General features: G+C 41.5%; 1 protein-coding gene across 2 annotated transcripts in view; it reads right to left on the bottom strand.

The window, feature by feature from the left end:
* Positions 1-866: 866 nt before the first annotated feature.
* GNS (glucosamine (N-acetyl)-6-sulfatase) overlaps positions 867-17,801 on the bottom strand; it is a 45,658-nt gene continuing 28,723 nt past the window's right edge. For both annotated transcript variants that reach the window (XM_032173155.2, XM_058426629.1), the window contains exons 10-14: positions 16,158-16,259; positions 10,254-10,361; positions 8,854-8,964; positions 7,285-7,445; positions 867-4,228 (exon numbers count right to left, since the gene is read on the bottom strand). In XM_032173155.2, coding sequence (XP_032029046.1) covers positions 4,150-4,228; positions 7,285-7,445; positions 8,854-8,964; positions 10,254-10,361; positions 16,158-16,259 — 561 coding nt within the window. In that variant the 3' untranslated portion in view covers positions 867-4,149. The remainder of the gene's footprint in view (positions 4,229-7,284; positions 7,446-8,853; positions 8,965-10,253; positions 10,362-16,157; positions 16,260-17,801) is intronic.

Below are 17,801 nucleotides of genomic sequence, written 5' to 3'. Positions count from 1 at the left end.
AGACCTACTTAATTAGCTTGCAAGAAGGGTACAAATCCCAGGCCCTAATAAATGACCTTAAAATTGTGATATATCCAAATTCCCTATTTTTCATTTTTACAATTTAAATATTTTTTATAGCGACAGAGTCTCGCTATGTTGCCCAGGCTGGTCTTCCAACTCCAGAGCTCGAGTGATCCTCCTGCCACGGCCTCTTAAAATGCTGAGATTAAAGGTGTGAACCATTGCCCCTGGCCCAAATCACCTGTTTTTCTGATAGTAATCTGGCAATTTTAAGAGTGTCTAACATTGTTTTCTATGTGGTCTTCAGAATTGCTAAGATATGAGGCAACCTATAAGCTCTGGAGTTGGCAAATTATGACCTACTTGTTTTTGAAAATAAAATTGCATTGGAACACAGCCACACACTTATCCATTGTCTATGGCTACTTTTGTGTTATAACAGCAGAAGTAAATAGCTGTGACAGTGAACACATGGCCTGGCAGCCTAAAATACTGGCCGTCTATCCCTTTAAGAAGTTTGTTGACCCCATAAGAAGTCATTTCTCATCTAGAGCAATGGATCACATTGCAAAGCACCTTTGAATGCAAGCTTAGTCTGTCTGAAAGCCAGCCAAGATAACACTTTTTCTCCAAAGCTGTAAATACATAAAGATTTATCAGGAAATATTTTCTATATGGTGCTTCATTCAGGGGTTATCAGTAGGGGCCACGTATGTAAGAAAGAGCTATACAGGTAGAGACTATAGGATCTGACTAGAAAGCCCATTTCCAGTACTAGGTGAGTGATTAAAACAAACTGCATCAGAAGAAAGCATCTTGTCAAAATTACTACTTGTGAACTAAAACAAAGGACACATTCCCACTAGAACAGAAATAAATTTTAATTCATTGAAAAGTGCAGCAGTGAACAGGGTCCTTTTGAAGGGCACTTTCTAAGTCAAATGACTGAGATGACACAGAGCAAGGGCAGAATAGGAACAGAGGATGCAAACACAGGAAGTTACAAAATTCAGTGGGAACTAAGTGGTGGTAAAACTCAAGAACCCAACTCTACCCATCTAATTCCATTGGTGGATCAGTTGAATTAACTTTTGCTTTCTTTAGTATGAATCCTGGGACAACTTTCCTTTAAAAAAGCACTAAACCTTAGTTTAGACACTTAATAAGTTTAAGAACACGTCTCATAGAATAAGGTAAAACTTCCGTGGCTATCATTACTATTTTGTACAAGAGCCCTAGTGTTGTCAATTAAAATGTGTTTGCAGGCCGGGTACGGTGGCTCACACCTATAATCCCAGCACTCTGGGAGGCCGAGAAAGGTGGATCACCTGAGGTCAGGAGTTCCATCAGCCTGGCCAACATGGTGAAACCCCGTCTTTACTAAAATTAAAAAATCAGCCAGGCGGGGTGGCAGGCGCTTGTAATCTCAGCTACTTGGGAAGCTGAGGCAGGAGAATTGCTGGAACCCAGGAGGTGGAAGTTGCAGTGAACTGAGATCACGCCACTGCACTCCAGCCGGGGTGACAACAGCGAGACTTCATCATCTCAAAAAAACAAAGTGTTTGCAACAGCACCATTTGTCAAATTCAAAGATGCTCAAAAGGTGTTCCCTACTTTGCATGACAGGGAGAGCTTTGTAACAGGAAATTGTATAAGGCAAACTCTCTATTCATTCCTAAGGCCTCTGTTCATTCCTAATGTTTACATGGTTCTCTACTCTGAAGGGCACCAACATGGACCTCACCTTCTTAACGTGGAAAATCAAAATCTAAATGAATACAATTAAAAGGAGGCAGCAAGCTTCTTGCAGTGGGTCCCTTAAACATTATGAAAACATCAGTGCATTGTGTAGTCTGTTACGCTATAAACTGAGGTCTCTTTATGAAAGATTATTTTAGCACAAATTCAGAATGAAGCCAGTCCAAGAAAAAAAGAATTGGAAGCTATTTGAAGGTTAGATGGGAAATATACCAAAAATAGAAGAGCGTAGAGAGGGCCGCACCACATCCTACCACGCAAGCACACCCACTGAACTGAGTAAGAGCGGCGTGGCTGAGGTGCCGTCAGCAGCTGACTATGTCACTCTTATGAGTTCTGCTCAGGAACCAGCATAAAACTGAATAATATGACATCACAGTCCAAGACCTGGTAAGAGTTGGTTTCTTTTTATTTGGAAATAACTATGGTCAACTTTCATTAATGTGGAAGTTGACTGATAATGTTAAGAATCAAAGTGAAAAAGAAAGCCGATACCCATATTCAACAATGCTTTCAGTTAAAACATTTTTTGAATTTCCTTCTCTAAGACATTCACAGCAGAGGTGTCCATTTCACTTGCCTGTTTCACCTCTAGATACCACCACGGTTGCTGGGATCATGTGAGGTAAAGGAATAAATCCAATGACTGTTAGCCCAACAAGACTATCTGCAATTCTGATAGAAAAGCTACTTTCAGCCATGTCTTACAAAGTGCTTAAAGCTAGACAGAAGACTTTAAATAAAGCTAAAATCACTTATTGCCTGAGTTGAACAAGTTACAAACCACAGCTCTTCCTCCTCCCCTGCTGTCTCACCACCAATTAGCCTTCTTGTGAGGACAACATTAGAAACGGAACTGGTTTTTGAGCCAAGAGACACAAAAATTTAGGTGTTCTTGGCCAAGCGTGGTGGCTCATGCCTGTAATCCCAGTACTCTGGGAGGCCGAGGTGGGTGGATCACAAGGTCAGGAGTTCATGACCAGCCTGGCCAACATGGTGAAACTCCGTCTCTACTAAAAATACAAAAAATTAGCTGGGCATGGTGGTGCGTGCCTATAATCCCAGCTACTCAGGAGGCTGAGGCAGGAGAATCGCTTGAACCCAGGAGGCAAAGGTTGCAGTGAGATGAGATCATGCCATTGCACTCCACCCTGGGTGACATAGTGAGACTCTGTCCCCCCTTCTCAAAAATAAAAACATTTAGGTGTTCTCAACAGTGAAGAAACCTGAATAGATTTGATTTTGACAGGGAAATACTGATAATGATACAAGACTCCAAAACTCAGGAAGAACCCATCTAAAAGGGAAGAAGGTAGGGTAAAGTAGTTGATACTTTGCATCAACTGTAAGAAAATTTTCCGTCTTAAATGAAGAGAATTGACAGAAAAATGCAGATAGAGCCAACAGCTTCATGCATGGAACTGAAATTCAAGCTCCCTGCTGGACAAACCCTTCCTTTATCCCCGGTACAGCCCTTCCACTTGTCTGTTCAAGAGCCCTGTCTTCAGAAGGCCCTCAGAAGAGACAAACTTCACCAACTCTTGGCAGTTCTTCACTGCTGATGTTCCTAAGCCACTTCATTTTTCAGATCTCAGAGGGGAGTCTCAAGAGAAGGGACCTTGCCTCAATCTTTCCACTGTTAACTGGCACTCCCTGTGGTTGGCAGCCACTGGAAAGTAGATGACTATCACCTTCAAGAGCTACTTGGAATTGGCCTTTATCACAAGCTTACTGCTCTATTTCAGTGCAGCACTAGCCTAGAATTCACAAAAACATGAACAGAGCTTGGGTGACATGTTTTGAATTTGCAACCTTACCACACTTTGATGAACATCATAAAAAAATGTATCTCTACTTATCAATCAACAGTGGTACTTGTTCTTACTCAGATGATTCAGCTCTGATGGTTACTCTTCAAGCCATGTGATGTTAGTATTTTTGATAGTGAAGTGCTCAATCTGAAATGCTACACAGGTCCTCTGATTTTAGGTCAAGCTTATATATCAAAAGGTGTGTGTGTGTGTGTGTCCTAAAGTACTGCCACTTATCTGAATGGGTTTACAAATTCAGACTCTAACCACATGAGGAATAATCAAGAACTGTGGCCCCAGGACAAAAAGAATACAGTGAGAACAAAGACCTCAGAAGTGTCCTTGTCAGCTGAAGGAAGAGACCAGAGACAGCCACTCCTGACACATGGGCAGAGTTCACAGTTTAACACATTGCACGAGGAAGTCAGCTGACTGGGTTGCTTTTTCAAACAGGACTTAAAGCCAGCCCAGAAACTCTTCCAGGTGTGGTCTTGAAGACTAGCTACAGACACCTACTACAATCACTTCATCAGAAAGAGGCGTGCAGGGATCCATCTGCAGAGGCTGTGTGAGGTCACTACAGAAGATGTTTGGAAAATCTTCGAGTCCTGACACTGCCGCGATTGCTGAACATGAGACGGGGGTCAAATCTGTATCTGGGGACGAAAAACCAAATGTAACATTAGCTCTCACTAGCTTCTCACTCAGAATATTATTCAGTGGAAAGGATAGCAGGAAGGGGTGTAAAAGAAACAAATCACCAGAAGGGACTCTAGTGAGAAAGTCTATGGTACAAAACATGAGCCCTCAACAGTTCCGAACATTTCCATCACCAGTCAGCACACACAAAGTTACACAGTGCAAGTCAAGAGGAGAAAAACAAGTAGGTTAATCTTGAAAGGTGTCAGAAGGCAGCAAGATTTGAGATTTTTTTTCTTTTGAGGGAGTAGGGGTGGATCAACTGTTACATTATTACAGTGCTTGTGTTCAAGTCACCCTTATTTTATTTAATAATGGCTCCAAACCACAAGAATAGTGGTGCTGCCAATTCAGAAATGCCACAGAGAAGCCATAAAGTGCTTCCTTTAAGTGAAAAAGTGAACGCTCTTGACTTAATAAGGAAAGAAAAAATCGTACAGCAAGACTGCTAAGACCATAAGCATGAGTCATTTCTGGTGGGGGGCTGGCAGGGGGACACAGTCAGTCTGTCGCCCAGGCTGGAGTGCAGTGGCACAATCTCAGCTAACTGCAACCTCCACCTCTCGGGCTCAAGTGATTCTCCTGTCTTAGCCTCCAGAGTAGCTGGGAACACTGGCATGTGCCACCACAGCTGGCTAATTTTTTTTTTTTTTTTTTTGTAGAGACAGAGTTTCACCATGTTGCCCAGGCTGGTCTAGAACTCCTGGGCTCATGTGATCTGTCCGCCTTGGTCTCCCGAAGTGCTGGGATTACAAACGTGAGCCACCGTGCCCAGCCAGGAATGAATCTTCTATCTGTGAAATTATGAAGAAGGAAAAACGAATTCTAGTTTTGCTGCCACACCTTAAACTGCAAAAGTTAGGGCCACACTGCATGACAAAAGCTTAGTTAAGATGGAAAAGGCATAAAATTTGTGGGTAGAAGACATGAACGGAAACATCTTCCGACTGATGACAACTGGGACTGGCACTATCCTTGGGGCTTCACGCATCCACTGTGGGTTCTGGAATAGATCCTCTGTGGATAAGGGGGGACTACTGCATTTTAGAACTGCAATTGACCAATATTTTTTGTAAAGGGCCAGATAATAAATATTTTAGGGTATGGGAGCCATACAGTCTCTGTCCCAACCATTCTCCTTTGCTGCTGAAGCACACAAGCAGCCGAAACCAGGTAAAGCAATGTGTGAGGCTGTGTTCCAGCAGGTGGGGCTAGATCGGGCTCACAGGATCTGGTCTGATGACCCCATTTTGGAGGACTCAACGGGCCCAAATGTTTGATAGGAAAGTAATAATCATGGCTAAGGAATTTAAAACAGAAAATCAGATTAAGTTTAAGTAGTTCAGGCTAATATCAGCAAAGCCAGCATCTAGAACTTTAGTTATAAGCTTCTAAAATGTGAGGAAGACAATTTGTTGCAGTTAAAAACCAAACAAAATTTGCTTAGGAAATAATGTATTCACTTCCTTATAGGGTGACCCTTGGGCAAATCACAACTGCAAGCTCAATTTCCTCATTTGAAATTTACCCATTTGGGCTCTAAGGGCTGTGTGGAAATTCTATGAATTCTAACACTTAGAGCCAGATGTTCAGAAGAAACAGACAGCTGGCTCCATCTACCTTGCACTGGCCAACCAGATGCTAGCCTGGCAGGTCCATGTCCTGGCAGTGGTGTGGTCAGGGACTGTTTGGCCACACATCATAATCCAAGAGGTCCAGTCCCTTGACCCTCCATTTAAGATTTAATCAGATGCTGGCTTTCAGTTCCCAGAGTCAGCCAGAGAGTATATGATTAAAAAACATTAACTGCTATCGACATCTAACTTAATTTGGTTTCGAGCTAAGTAACTGTTGGAAATTGCAAAGTCAGTACATGTAAACTGGAAGTCTTGTGCTTTTATTTTAGGGACTGGACTTCCTATTTCAGGTAACTGGTACCAAGCTAGGATCTATTTCACTAACTTGGAGGAAAGACCAAAGGAAAGACCAATGGTCAAAATTCTTGACCATTCTTATTGTACTAATGGGATTATCCATATAAAAACAGTTATTTAAGTGATATAAAATAATAAATATTATCTTTTTATATTGTTACCTGGCTTTAGTTTACTGGTGTCCATGCCACTTTGGCACTACATACATTATTTAAAAGCAAACAATGAATAGTCTATCACCGAGTTTTTCTACTCATTCACATTCATTTGTCTCTAATTTGGACTAAAGATAAAATTTAATACAAAGATGGCTAAAAAATTAAGTGATAACTTTCCATCAACTTAGGACATCATTCTTCCCTCTCCTACAGTCTGAAGGTAAGAACTAAAATATTCCTTTCCCAGTGGAAGTTTGATTTTTAAACTTCATGATCTTCAAGCAAAAGATAAATGACAAGCTTCCTGCCACCAGCAGCTCAAATGCATGGTGTACTGACACCCAGTGTTACTGCTGAAAAGTTACTAAGAAGGACCATGTGGGGAACAAATCTGACTTAGCAGGTGGTAGCTAAACATCCTTCATACCTCCATATCGTGCAGTGGGCTTACATATTTCAACATCTGAGTTTACACCTTCTATTTTCATTGTGTGTTTAATATATTAAATTCACCAGCAAACATTCAAGTTTCTGTAGTAGGGGTTTCTGAGAAATGAAACGAAGGCATATACTCTTGGAAGCTCTAGGGAGCAGGGCAGCAGCTTACTTAAAGAAGCCCCAAGTGTCACCAATGCAAACAAGTGGTACCATGACAATAATCACAGCAGGAAATTAAGAAGAGCCCCATGTTTGGTGGGGAGCAGGGCTGTACCTCTGGCTAAAGTACCAACTGGCAGTGGAGAACAAAAGTTTCAAAAGCTTGATTTTCCCAGCACAACGGGCTGATGCACTAAGAACACAGTATTCCCTCTAAAGCAGAAGAATCATCATCTCACAGCAAAAAGAGCTCCCTTTGCCTTCAAGAACAGCATGGCTACTAGAAAAAACTTGGCCAAGTAAATGAACGGAAAGGAAACTTACCCAGGGTCAAAAACCCCTGGAGTGCGACAGGTTGGCCCAGAACAGGACTGTAACATCATTAACCGATAGTTCATCTTTCCTAAAAGCTCTGGGTCTATGCTTTTAGCAATGTTAGTGATCTGGTCTGGGTCTGCAGTCAGATTATAGACTTCTACAAACACCTAGAGGACACGAAAGAATGGAGGAAAGAAAAGAGCAAAAGTTAGCCGTGAAGAAATACTCTTAACGTGACTTATTCCTAAATGGGAAGGGAGGAGGTAAATAAAAAAAAATCAAGGCCCTGGAGACTCTCAATCTGGTCTCAAGATCCTCAAAGAGCTCACTGCTTCCTTGAGACGAGCGAGCATCTGTTCTGGGGGTTCAGTTGCTTCGGGTCTCCAGCCACATGCTAAAAAGGGGCCCCTGCATACCCTGTGCCTTCAGGCAGAGGCAAGAGGGGGTATGTGGAAGAAATACATTATCTTCTGTAATTAGAACAGAAAGCAGGAGCCTCCAATGGCAAGGTCTCAGAAACAAGACTTGGCAATAAAGTTACTAAAGTGAGAGCGAACATTTAAAGGTGATTTTTGCCCTAGAACTGTGAAGTTCAAATGAGAATGGATATGAAAGTACTCTTGCCTGTGTTATACAAATGTTAAGTTTTCCTATTATAAAAACTAATTGTGGATATATTGGGGAAGGACACAATACTAATTATTATTTCTAAAATAAGACAGGTCTAATGCAGTACTTTTCCCTCTATAATCTGTATGCTGTTCTCCAAATTGGAGTCAAATGTTAGGCTAGAAAGATGGTAGGTAATTTTGCCTATAATGGCTTCAGGTAGCTGCCCTCACTCACACTATCACTTATAAAGTAGTTATCAAACTGATAAACATTACAGGGGAGTGGGGAACAGGAACTGAGTTTGAGGAAAGCTCTCTTGCTTGTTGTCCAAAGTGCTTATCAGCTGCAAATGGAGTGGAGAATGAGTCCATTTCTGAGAAACACGGATAGGCATCTGTTCCAGATGGTCAGATGAGGGTTGCCAGATGGGGCAGGTGAGCATACGCTGATAACAGTAAGAAAACACAAGGGACTAGAGTCCATGGGATCCTTCAGATAACCCGGTATACCAACCTGTGTTGGCCACAAACCACCTTCTTCCATGGATGGACTCCTGGGCCTCTGACCCCCACTCTAATCTATTAGAGCAGCATTGGATTATGCTGTGGTGGGAACAGGAGTTTCCGAATATACCAGGTGCTGGTAAGCTTTCTAGAAAACGCTCCACCCAAACTACCAGGGAAGCTAACAGACAAAGCATTTATCATTCGAAAACATGAATTGTGCATTTAAAGTGTATATCTGGGTGGTGGTGGGAATGGAGAGAACTCAATTCAGAAAGATTACAGTTAGAGAAGTGAGACATGGCCTTACAACTGAAGGAAACCTAAAGTGAAGCACAGATAAGAAACACAACCTCTTCCCTAGGGAGCAGCCTTGGAATTGCTCTTATGCCACCAAGTCCAGCTAACAAACCACCAGCAAGAAAGGAGTGGAGGAAGTGTAGGCAGAAGTCCCTCTTACCTCCTGGTCATCAAATTCGCAATACTGCAAATTCCACAACGCTGACATTGTCCTCACACAGGCATAGGTATTGTTATAAGCATCTTCACATACACAGTCTGGGAAACATTGCTGTAGGGATATTTCAAAAGTTAAATGAAGACAGTTCTTCCATAGTAACAAATACCTAGTTGCCTAGAAGGGCAATCAGCTTGACTCATGCCGGACGTGCAATATGACAGCAATTAGAAAACCTTCCATGGGGAAGCCAGTGACTCAAAAATAGATGTGAGGTTTTGTTCCTTTGGCTAACTTGATCAAGGTATATGGGCTGTTCCATTTGTAGACCGTTGCCATCCTTGTGTGCTAAACTCCTGATAATAATTACTTACAATGGGTACCTGTAAAAGGTATGGGTTGGCAAGGAGAAGAAATCAACTCAAATGTTTTTTTTTTTTTTGAGATGGAGTCTCACTCTTGTCGTGCAGGCTGGAGTGCAGTCGTGCGATCTCGGCTCACTGCAACCTCCACCTCCTGGGTTCACACGATTATCCTTCCTCAGCCTCCTGAGTAGCACAGGCATGCACCACCATGTCCCGCTAATTTTTGTATTTGTAGTAGAGATGGGGTTTCGGCATGTTGGCCAGGCTGGTCTCGAACTCCTGACCTCAGGTGATCCACCCGCCTTGGCCTCCCAAAGTGCTAGGATTACAGGTGTGAGCCACAGTGCCCGGCCCAAATGACTCATTTCTAAGAGCTACTAGGAAATGTCACCCTAAAAAGTTGGAGAAGGCTAAAATGACTTTTGTGGAATCATGTACAAGTAAGTTATTTATGAGTGTTCTTATCACCAGGTGCGACTTAAATCTAACTTCTGTCTACCATATGATCTGTTATTGCACTTTTGGTTGGTTCATTATACTGTAACACTTTGGTGTTAGAAGAATCAATCAACTCCAAGTGGAAGCCTATTTTCCCTTCTCCAAAGTGGGGCCAACATGGCTGTTTCCCTCTTTGTGACCTGCCTGGCTGCCGCCAATGCGAGGCACTCATAATGGCATGGTTACAGGCAGGAACCACATCTCTCTACTGCATGCCTCACTAACATCCCTAATTTTAAAAAAATGGTACTATTATTGGGAGGGGTAGAAAAACAGGGAAGAGGAACTGATAAGAACATGGGTGGATACATGCACTTGCTACATAAATTGGAAGAATTAACAGTGCACATTCTGATGACAGGTCAGCAGCATCATTTCCAAGATCACTGGATTTACCTTTGTCCATCTACTAACCACTCACAGTCAGTGACAAAGGAACAGGACTCAGATGAAAGGTTTCAATATTTGACACATGGAAACCAGCACCTTGCCATGTTGTCAGTGAGAAAGCTGTCTAAGTTGATTCAAGCTATTACTCACAGATACGCCAGGACTCAGGGAAGGGCATGTTGGGTCAGTGACGTTACGGCCTTCTCCTTGGTATTCCACCAGGACGTCTGATCGCCAGGTCAAGTTACTGGCACCTCTCTAGAAAGAAGAGCAAGCGGAGTTTCTGTGATGCACATAGACTATGATAAAGATCACAAAGTAATTGACTGCTAAAGGGGACTTGGGAGTCAAAAGTAATTGGGCTGTTCATTCAGCAACTAAAGGGAATGACTAAAACAGGTACATATGAAAGCTACTGAGCAGTATGTTTGGTACTTAAGGGCCTTTACAAATGATGGTCAAATGCTTTGAAAATTTAATAGTTCCTTCCCAAGGCTACTTCTGTGAATCAGGTCAGGAATGGAACCTGACAAGGTAGCTAAGCAAGAATCAAAGTCACAGTGCAAGTTGCTGAAAGTCCAGACTAGAATAAATAATACTGTCATGTGCTCTACGTAAGAACTGTTTTAAGCTCAGACTAAGGAACTTATAACCTAATAGACACAAGGACAATAAAGAAATATTCCACAGACTTGTGTGCTAAAGACTGTAACAGGTTCAAAGCACCTCTTGATGGTCAGAATGAAGGTATAGTATATTAATTCACTCACTCTTCAATGTACATTCATGGTGTGGAAGGAAAGAAGTGGCAGCATTTGAAAGCAGCAAGTTTAAGACACAAATGGTGAAAGGAGAAAGAATCTAGGAACAGGAGCAAGTTTTAGATTCAAAAAGCATGAATATAGGTTGAACGCAGACCACTCAGATGTGTGGCTTCCTGAAACCCAGCTTTCAGACAAGGAAGCAGTGTACAGTGACGGTGGAGAGGCAGGCTGGTACCACACAGGAAAAGGCCCTGAACATCATGCTGCCCAGGCTTGTCCTATAAAGAACAGCAGGTGATGGGAAACCATAGCAGGTTTTTGAGCAGGGAGGTAACACAATCAAGGCAGTGATTTAGAAAAGTCAGCTTAGTGGCAGAATCTAGAGACAGAAACTGCATTATTCTTAACAGCCAAAAAGTGGAAAGACAGGAAGACCAGGTTAGAAGCTGCTCTTAAAATGGTCAAAGTCTGGGTGGGAGCTTGGTGAAATGCAGAATCTCAGGTCCTACTCTAGCTCTAATAAGCCAAAGCCTGCATTTTAGTAAAAACTCTTGGTGATTTCCATGCATCGTAAAAATCTGAGCAGCACTGCTCTAAAAAAGTGGTTCTTAAAATGTGGTTCCCAGGACAAGCAGCATCACCTGGAAACTTGTCACAAATGCAAATTCTTAGTTCCTAACATAGGTAGACAGCAACCTGGGCTTTAGCAAGTCCCACAGGCAATTCTGGGGAATGCCTGTTTGAGAATCACTGCTCTAAAGAATGCTAAATGGGGGTGAGTACAGTGGGGAATGGGTAACGGCTTGTGCAAGGCCTTGAATGCTGCAGCCACCTGAAAAGGGGGAGTTAGAGATAGGAATTATTTCCTAACTTCTTGTTCTACAATGAAACTTGAACAATCCTGTGTGGCTCAGGATCTCAGAAATCATGAGTCACTGAAGACTTAAAAAGCTCATGCTGGCTGGGCATGGTGGCTCACGCCTGAAATCCCAGCACTTCGTGAGGCCGAGATGGGCAGATCACCTGAGGTCAGGAGTTCGAGACTAGCCTGGCCAACATGGTGAAACCCCGTCTCTACTAAAAAAATACCAAAAAACTAGCTGGGCATGGTGGCATGCACCTGTGGTCCCAGCTACTTGGGAGGCTGAGGCAGGAAAATTGCTTGAACCCGGAAGGCAGAGGTTGTGGTGAGCTGAGATTGCACCACTGCACTCCAGCCTAGGTGAAAGAGTGAGAATCTGTCTCGAAAAAAAAAAAAAAAAAAAACCTCATGATGCTGCCAAACCTGAGCCATGGAAGCCGGAAGGTGGAATTGAGTGAACTGTCAGAATTGAGTGAACTTCAAAATCCCATCCTTGAATGTCAAAGTGTCCAGAGGAGAAAAGAGCACCTGAGAAGTCTAGATCAGTGGTTCCTGAACTTTGCTGCATATTAAAATCACCAGGGAAACTTGAAAAATCCCAAGGGATTCTATCTCATGCCAATTAAATCAGAATCTCTAGGGGTGAGGCCCAGGCATTAGCATTTTAGTTTCCGAGTGATTCTGATGTCTGACCAAGTTTGAGACTCATGGTCTGTAGGAGTTGTTAAACTTTTTTCGTAAAAGGCCACGGAGTAAATACTTAGGCTCCTGGCTATACAATCTCTGTCACACCTACTCAGGTAGCAGGGAAGCAGCCATCAACAATACATAAATGAATGAGTGTGGCTGTATTCTGATATAACTTTATTTACAGAAACAGGGGTGCGCTAGATTTGGCCCACAGGTTGTAGTCTGCCAACTGCTAGTCCAGCAGAACTTTCCGGCTGAAACGTTCTTGATCTTTGCTATTCAATATGATGGCTACTGAGCACATGATGTGCAGCTAGTGCAACCGAAGAAGTGGATTTCATTTTTAATTTAAATAGCCACACATGACTGTTCTAATACATCAGTATTTCATCAGAATAACCTCCAAAAACAAAACATGAACAAGGAAAAGAACCACACCTTAAGTGGCACTTCAAGAACTGTGCAGAGAAATTATACACAGCATAATGATTTTTACCCCTAGAGTGAATCAGTTTTTTTTCTAATTAGAAATAAACTTAATGCTGGGCGCAGTGGCTCATGCCTGTAATCCCAGCACTTTGGGAGGCTGAGGAGGGCGGATCACAAGGTCAGGAGATCGAGACCATCCTGGCTAACACGGTGAAACCCCGACTCTACTAAAAATACAAAAAATTAGCCAGGCCTGGTGGCAGGCGCCTGTAGTCCCAGCAACTCGGGAGGCTGAGCTAGGAGAATGGCGTGAACCAGGGAGGCGGAGCTTGCAGTGAGCCGAGATGGCACCACTGCACTCCAGCCTGGGCGACAGAGCTAGACTCTGTCTCAAAAAATAAATAATAAATAAACTTAATAAGGTACAAAGTTTAAGACTTGTATGAAAAGTTAAAAGACGTAAAATTTCCTCTAACTGATCTATAGGTTAAATGCAATTCCAACCAAAAGCCAACATTTTTCAGATAATCTGAAAAGCTGATTCTAAAGTTTATGTGGAAGATAGGATCCCCATGAGAACAATAAGCAGAGAGGTATGCCTATGCAAATTGAGATTTAGTTACACAGCTTTGTAAGACAAAATGATATTGGCACAGGGATGGACAGATTCGTGGAGCAAAAAAAGACAACTGAGTATCTATAGAGAAAGAAAAAACTGAATCCCTGACTCCTATCTTAGAAGAAAATAAATTTTAGATACATCAAGGACTTGGGTGTAAGAGGCAGAGCTATAAAACTTTTAGAAGAAAATATAGGAGAATAGCTTTCTGGCTTCAAAGTTTAGAAGCATCTTTATAAATATACAAAGGACACTAAACATTAAAAGAAACAATATATACATTCAATTCTTGGAGTGCAGTGGTGTGATCTCTGCTCACTACAACTTCCACCTCCTTGGCTCAAGTGATCCTGCTACCTCAGCCTTCCAAGTAGTTGGGACTATAGATGCACACCATCATGCCTGGCTAATTTTCTGTATTTTTTTGTAGAGACTGGGTCTTGCCATGTTGCCCAGGCTGGTCTTGAACTCCTGGACTCAAGAGATCAGCCTGCCTTAGCCTCCCAAACTGCTGGGATTACAGGTGTGAGCCACTGCACCTGGCTCCCATATCTTAATATATGGAAAAGATAAGTCATAATAAGGAGACTATGATATGCAAAAATGCAGAGGCATTTCTCAAGGGAAGAAACACAAAAAGGCATAAATGAAAAGTGATTCCCTGATCAATAACACAATTTAAAAAAACTGGGCAAAGGATCCAAATATGAACACATCTCCAAAGAAGATATATAAATGGCTGACAAACACATGATGAAATGCTAACCACCAACAGTCAGCAGGGAAATACAAATCAAAACCACAGTGAGACAGCACTTCACACCTACTACAATATAATAATCACAAAGACAGATAATAGCAAGTGTTGGCTCACACCCGTAATCCCAGCATTTTGGGAGGCTGATGGGGGAGGATTTTTTTCTTAAAATCTTCTTGGAAAACAAGGGAGGTTCTTTTGAGCCCAGGAGTTGGAGATCAGCCTGAGCAATGTAGGGAGACCTCATTTCTACTATTAAAAAAAAAAAAAAAAATTAGCCAGACGTGGTAGCCGGTGACTGCAATCCCAGCTACTAGGGAGGCTGAGGTGGGAGGATCCTCTGAGCCTGGGAGACTGAGGCTGCAGTGAGCTGTGATCAGCAACACTGCACTCCAGCCTGGGTGACGGCGCAAGACCCCATCTCAAAAACAAACAAAACCATTACAACTGCATTATTCATAATAGCCAAAAGTGGAAACAGCCCAAATATCTGATGAATGGATAAATAAAATGTGATATATTCACACACAGAATGTTATTCAGCACTAAAACGGAACAAGGTACTGACACATGTTACAATGATATGATCCTTGAAAACACTATGCTCAGTGAAAAAACCAGTTACAAGAGGCCACATATTATGTAATTTCACTTACATGAAAAGTTCAGAACAAACAAATCTATACAGATGTAAAGTAGATTCGTGGTGGGAATGGGAGCAACAGATCTAATCAATTCCCTGCACCACAATTTAATCAATTCTCTACTAGATATTTGGATTTTCAGTTTTCTCCTATTAGAGTGACTAATGTGCCTGGGGGTTTAGGGTGCTGAAAATGCTCTTAGATTATGATGATGGTTGTACCACTCTGAATATACCAACAACTATTGAATTGGACACTTTAAAAAAATGATTTATTTATTTTGAGATGGAGTTTCACTCTTGTTGCTGAGGCTGGAGTGCAATGGCGCAATTTCAGCTCACTGCAACCTCCACCTCCCAGGTTCAAGTGATTCTTCTGCCTCAGCCTCCCGAGTAGCTGGGATTACAGGTGCCTGCCACCATGCCCAGCTTGTTTTTTGTATTTTTAGTAGAGACGGGTTCACCATGTTGGCCAGGATGGTTTTAAACTCCTGACCTCAGGTGATCCACCCACCTTTGGCCTCCCGAAGTGCTGAGAATACAGGCGTGAGCCACCGCACCCGGCCGACACTTTAAATGAGTGAATTGTATGGTATGGGAATTAAGTTGTTAAAAAATAATTCACCTCATTATTAAACAAACAGATGCACAGTAAGACCAAATGCCACTTTTCACTCACCAGACAGGCAAAAGTTAACTTCTATGACTGTTTATGACGTGTGTACTCTGAAGTGGTATGTCTTGTTAAACTAACCTCTTGATAAGTTATACTGATTACACTTGTATGAAAAGTATATGAAGTAGTTTCCAAATTCTCAGACTTCTGAAATCTTGGGTATTTTAAAAATCTTTGCCAGTTCAGAGAGAGAGGTCTCCTTCAGTTAAAGCATTTCTGTGATTAGCACTGAAGTAATCTTTTTGCGTTTGTTTTAGCCATTTTTAATTCTTCTGCAAGTTGATTAGCCACTTTTTTTTGCCCATTTTCCCACTGGGATATTAATCTTTGCTAAGAACTCATGTATTTGGACTAATGACTCTTTTTTATATATGTTGCAAATGTGTTCCCAACCTGTCACCTCTCTTTATTTATGGTGGGTGTTCTTAGAGGAGAGCAAAAGAGGGGAGGAAACAACTCTCGATTTCACATGTGGTAGAAAACTCCTTCCCATCACAAGCTTTTCTGCTCCCCAAATTTAATAGTATTATTTAATATTTAAATGTTTAAGTCTTTACACAACTCAGAATTTATTGCGGTCTTGGCTCAGGCCTGATTGAGGGTGCTATACTTACCAAAATGGGCAATAAGGACATCCCATCCATCTGTGTCTTATTTAGGTCGTAGCCAGCAATGTCCAAAATAGTAGGACCCAAGTCAATGTTGGCAACCAGCATCTATAAGAATGAGGGAAAAACAATCTAGAACACAGCTGGTCTCATTTTCCTTTTCTACCTATACTAAAGTTCTCTTCCCCCCACCCCACCCATGAGACAACAGCAGTTACTATTACCTTTTATACAGCCCATGCTTTGGTCTGTTTCACAGATTCGAATATAACTATAATAACTTAAAACAAAATATAAAGGCTTATAAGGCTTGTATAATTGTATATCCCCCTGGTAAGTTACATATTTATTCTACCCATTCTGTTATTGATCAAAATGTTTTTTGAAAACTCCTTTGGGACTGCTTTGAGTTTGTTGCAAATCATGAGAAAATGTTGGTCTAATTATTTTATACAAAGTGTCTTACAACTTGATTATTCAGATTAACTAAATTTGACTTCAAATGAACTCCAGACATTTTGGAAGGCCTCAAAAATGGAATGCTTGCCATCAATGAGAATTATTAGCTCTTTTTATAGCTTCTCAAAGGGACAACACTGCCAAAATATGTTTGCAACAGGCTGTGAAGGCCGCAGAAAATTTATTCCAAAAATGTAGCAATAAAAGTTTTTTTAAGAGCAACAAACTTAGATGTTTTTAAACATTCTAGAAACTAAAGGCATTGTCCTGTATTTATACTTTGACTTATTTCCTTGGTTATTAGACTATTTTCCTTCTGTAAGACAACGCCTCTACAGGGCCTAATCCAGAGTAGCCTAATAGAAATATAAACGGGACCCCATATGTAATTAAAAATTGTCCAATAACCACATTAATAAAAACAGGTAAAAATGTATATATTTTAACCTCCTATAAAAATATCTGAAAATTAATATTTCAACATGTAATATTTTTTAAAAAATCAATGAGATTTAACTTTTTGTGAACCAAGTCTTTGAAATCTGGTATTTCACAATAATAATACATCTCCATTTGGACTATCTACATTTCAAGTGCTGGACAGCCACAAGTGGACAATGCAGGCCTAGACAGAATGTAAGCATAGAAGTCACTTGGTCAGAGGCTAGAAAAATCCTCAAGCACTGAAACAATCCATTGGGGGAAACAAAGAGGAAGTGAGAAAAACTGAGAGCTAAAGTTTACTGTGCCAGGCATTTGACATTTATTCTCATTTATTCCTCATCACAGTCCTTGGACACAGTGTTTATAGGTGAAGAAATGAAACACAAGTCACTGGAGCAAAGTTATCAGCTTATAACTGGAAAAGCCATCAGTTACTGACAGGAAATAACAGTCTTCAAAACTGTTGAGAACACTTAGATCATCTTAGGAGAGGTCAAACAGGGAGATAAAACAAAACAAAAACACCCCAGCCCTGCCACTTTTAATTTAAAAACAAAACCAAAAGTACAGATATGAAAGGCAAAAAAAAAAAAAAACTTCAGAATATTATCAGGGGCCAGGTTTCCTGATGGCCAGGACAGCTCTTACCGTGCAGAATGATAAATATCCTGGCCCTGAATCAATTAGTCTAACTCTGCAGCAGTCAGATATTACTGCCCAGAGGCAGACACTTCCGGAGAAAGGCAA

This window comes from Hylobates moloch, unplaced genomic scaffold, assembly GCF_009828535.3.
Source record: "Hylobates moloch isolate HMO894 unplaced genomic scaffold, HMol_V3 SCAFFOLD_13, whole genome shotgun sequence".
NCBI lineage: Eukaryota > Metazoa > Chordata > Mammalia > Primates > Hylobatidae > Hylobates > Hylobates moloch.
This window is presented reverse-complemented; position numbering and strand designations above follow the sequence as displayed.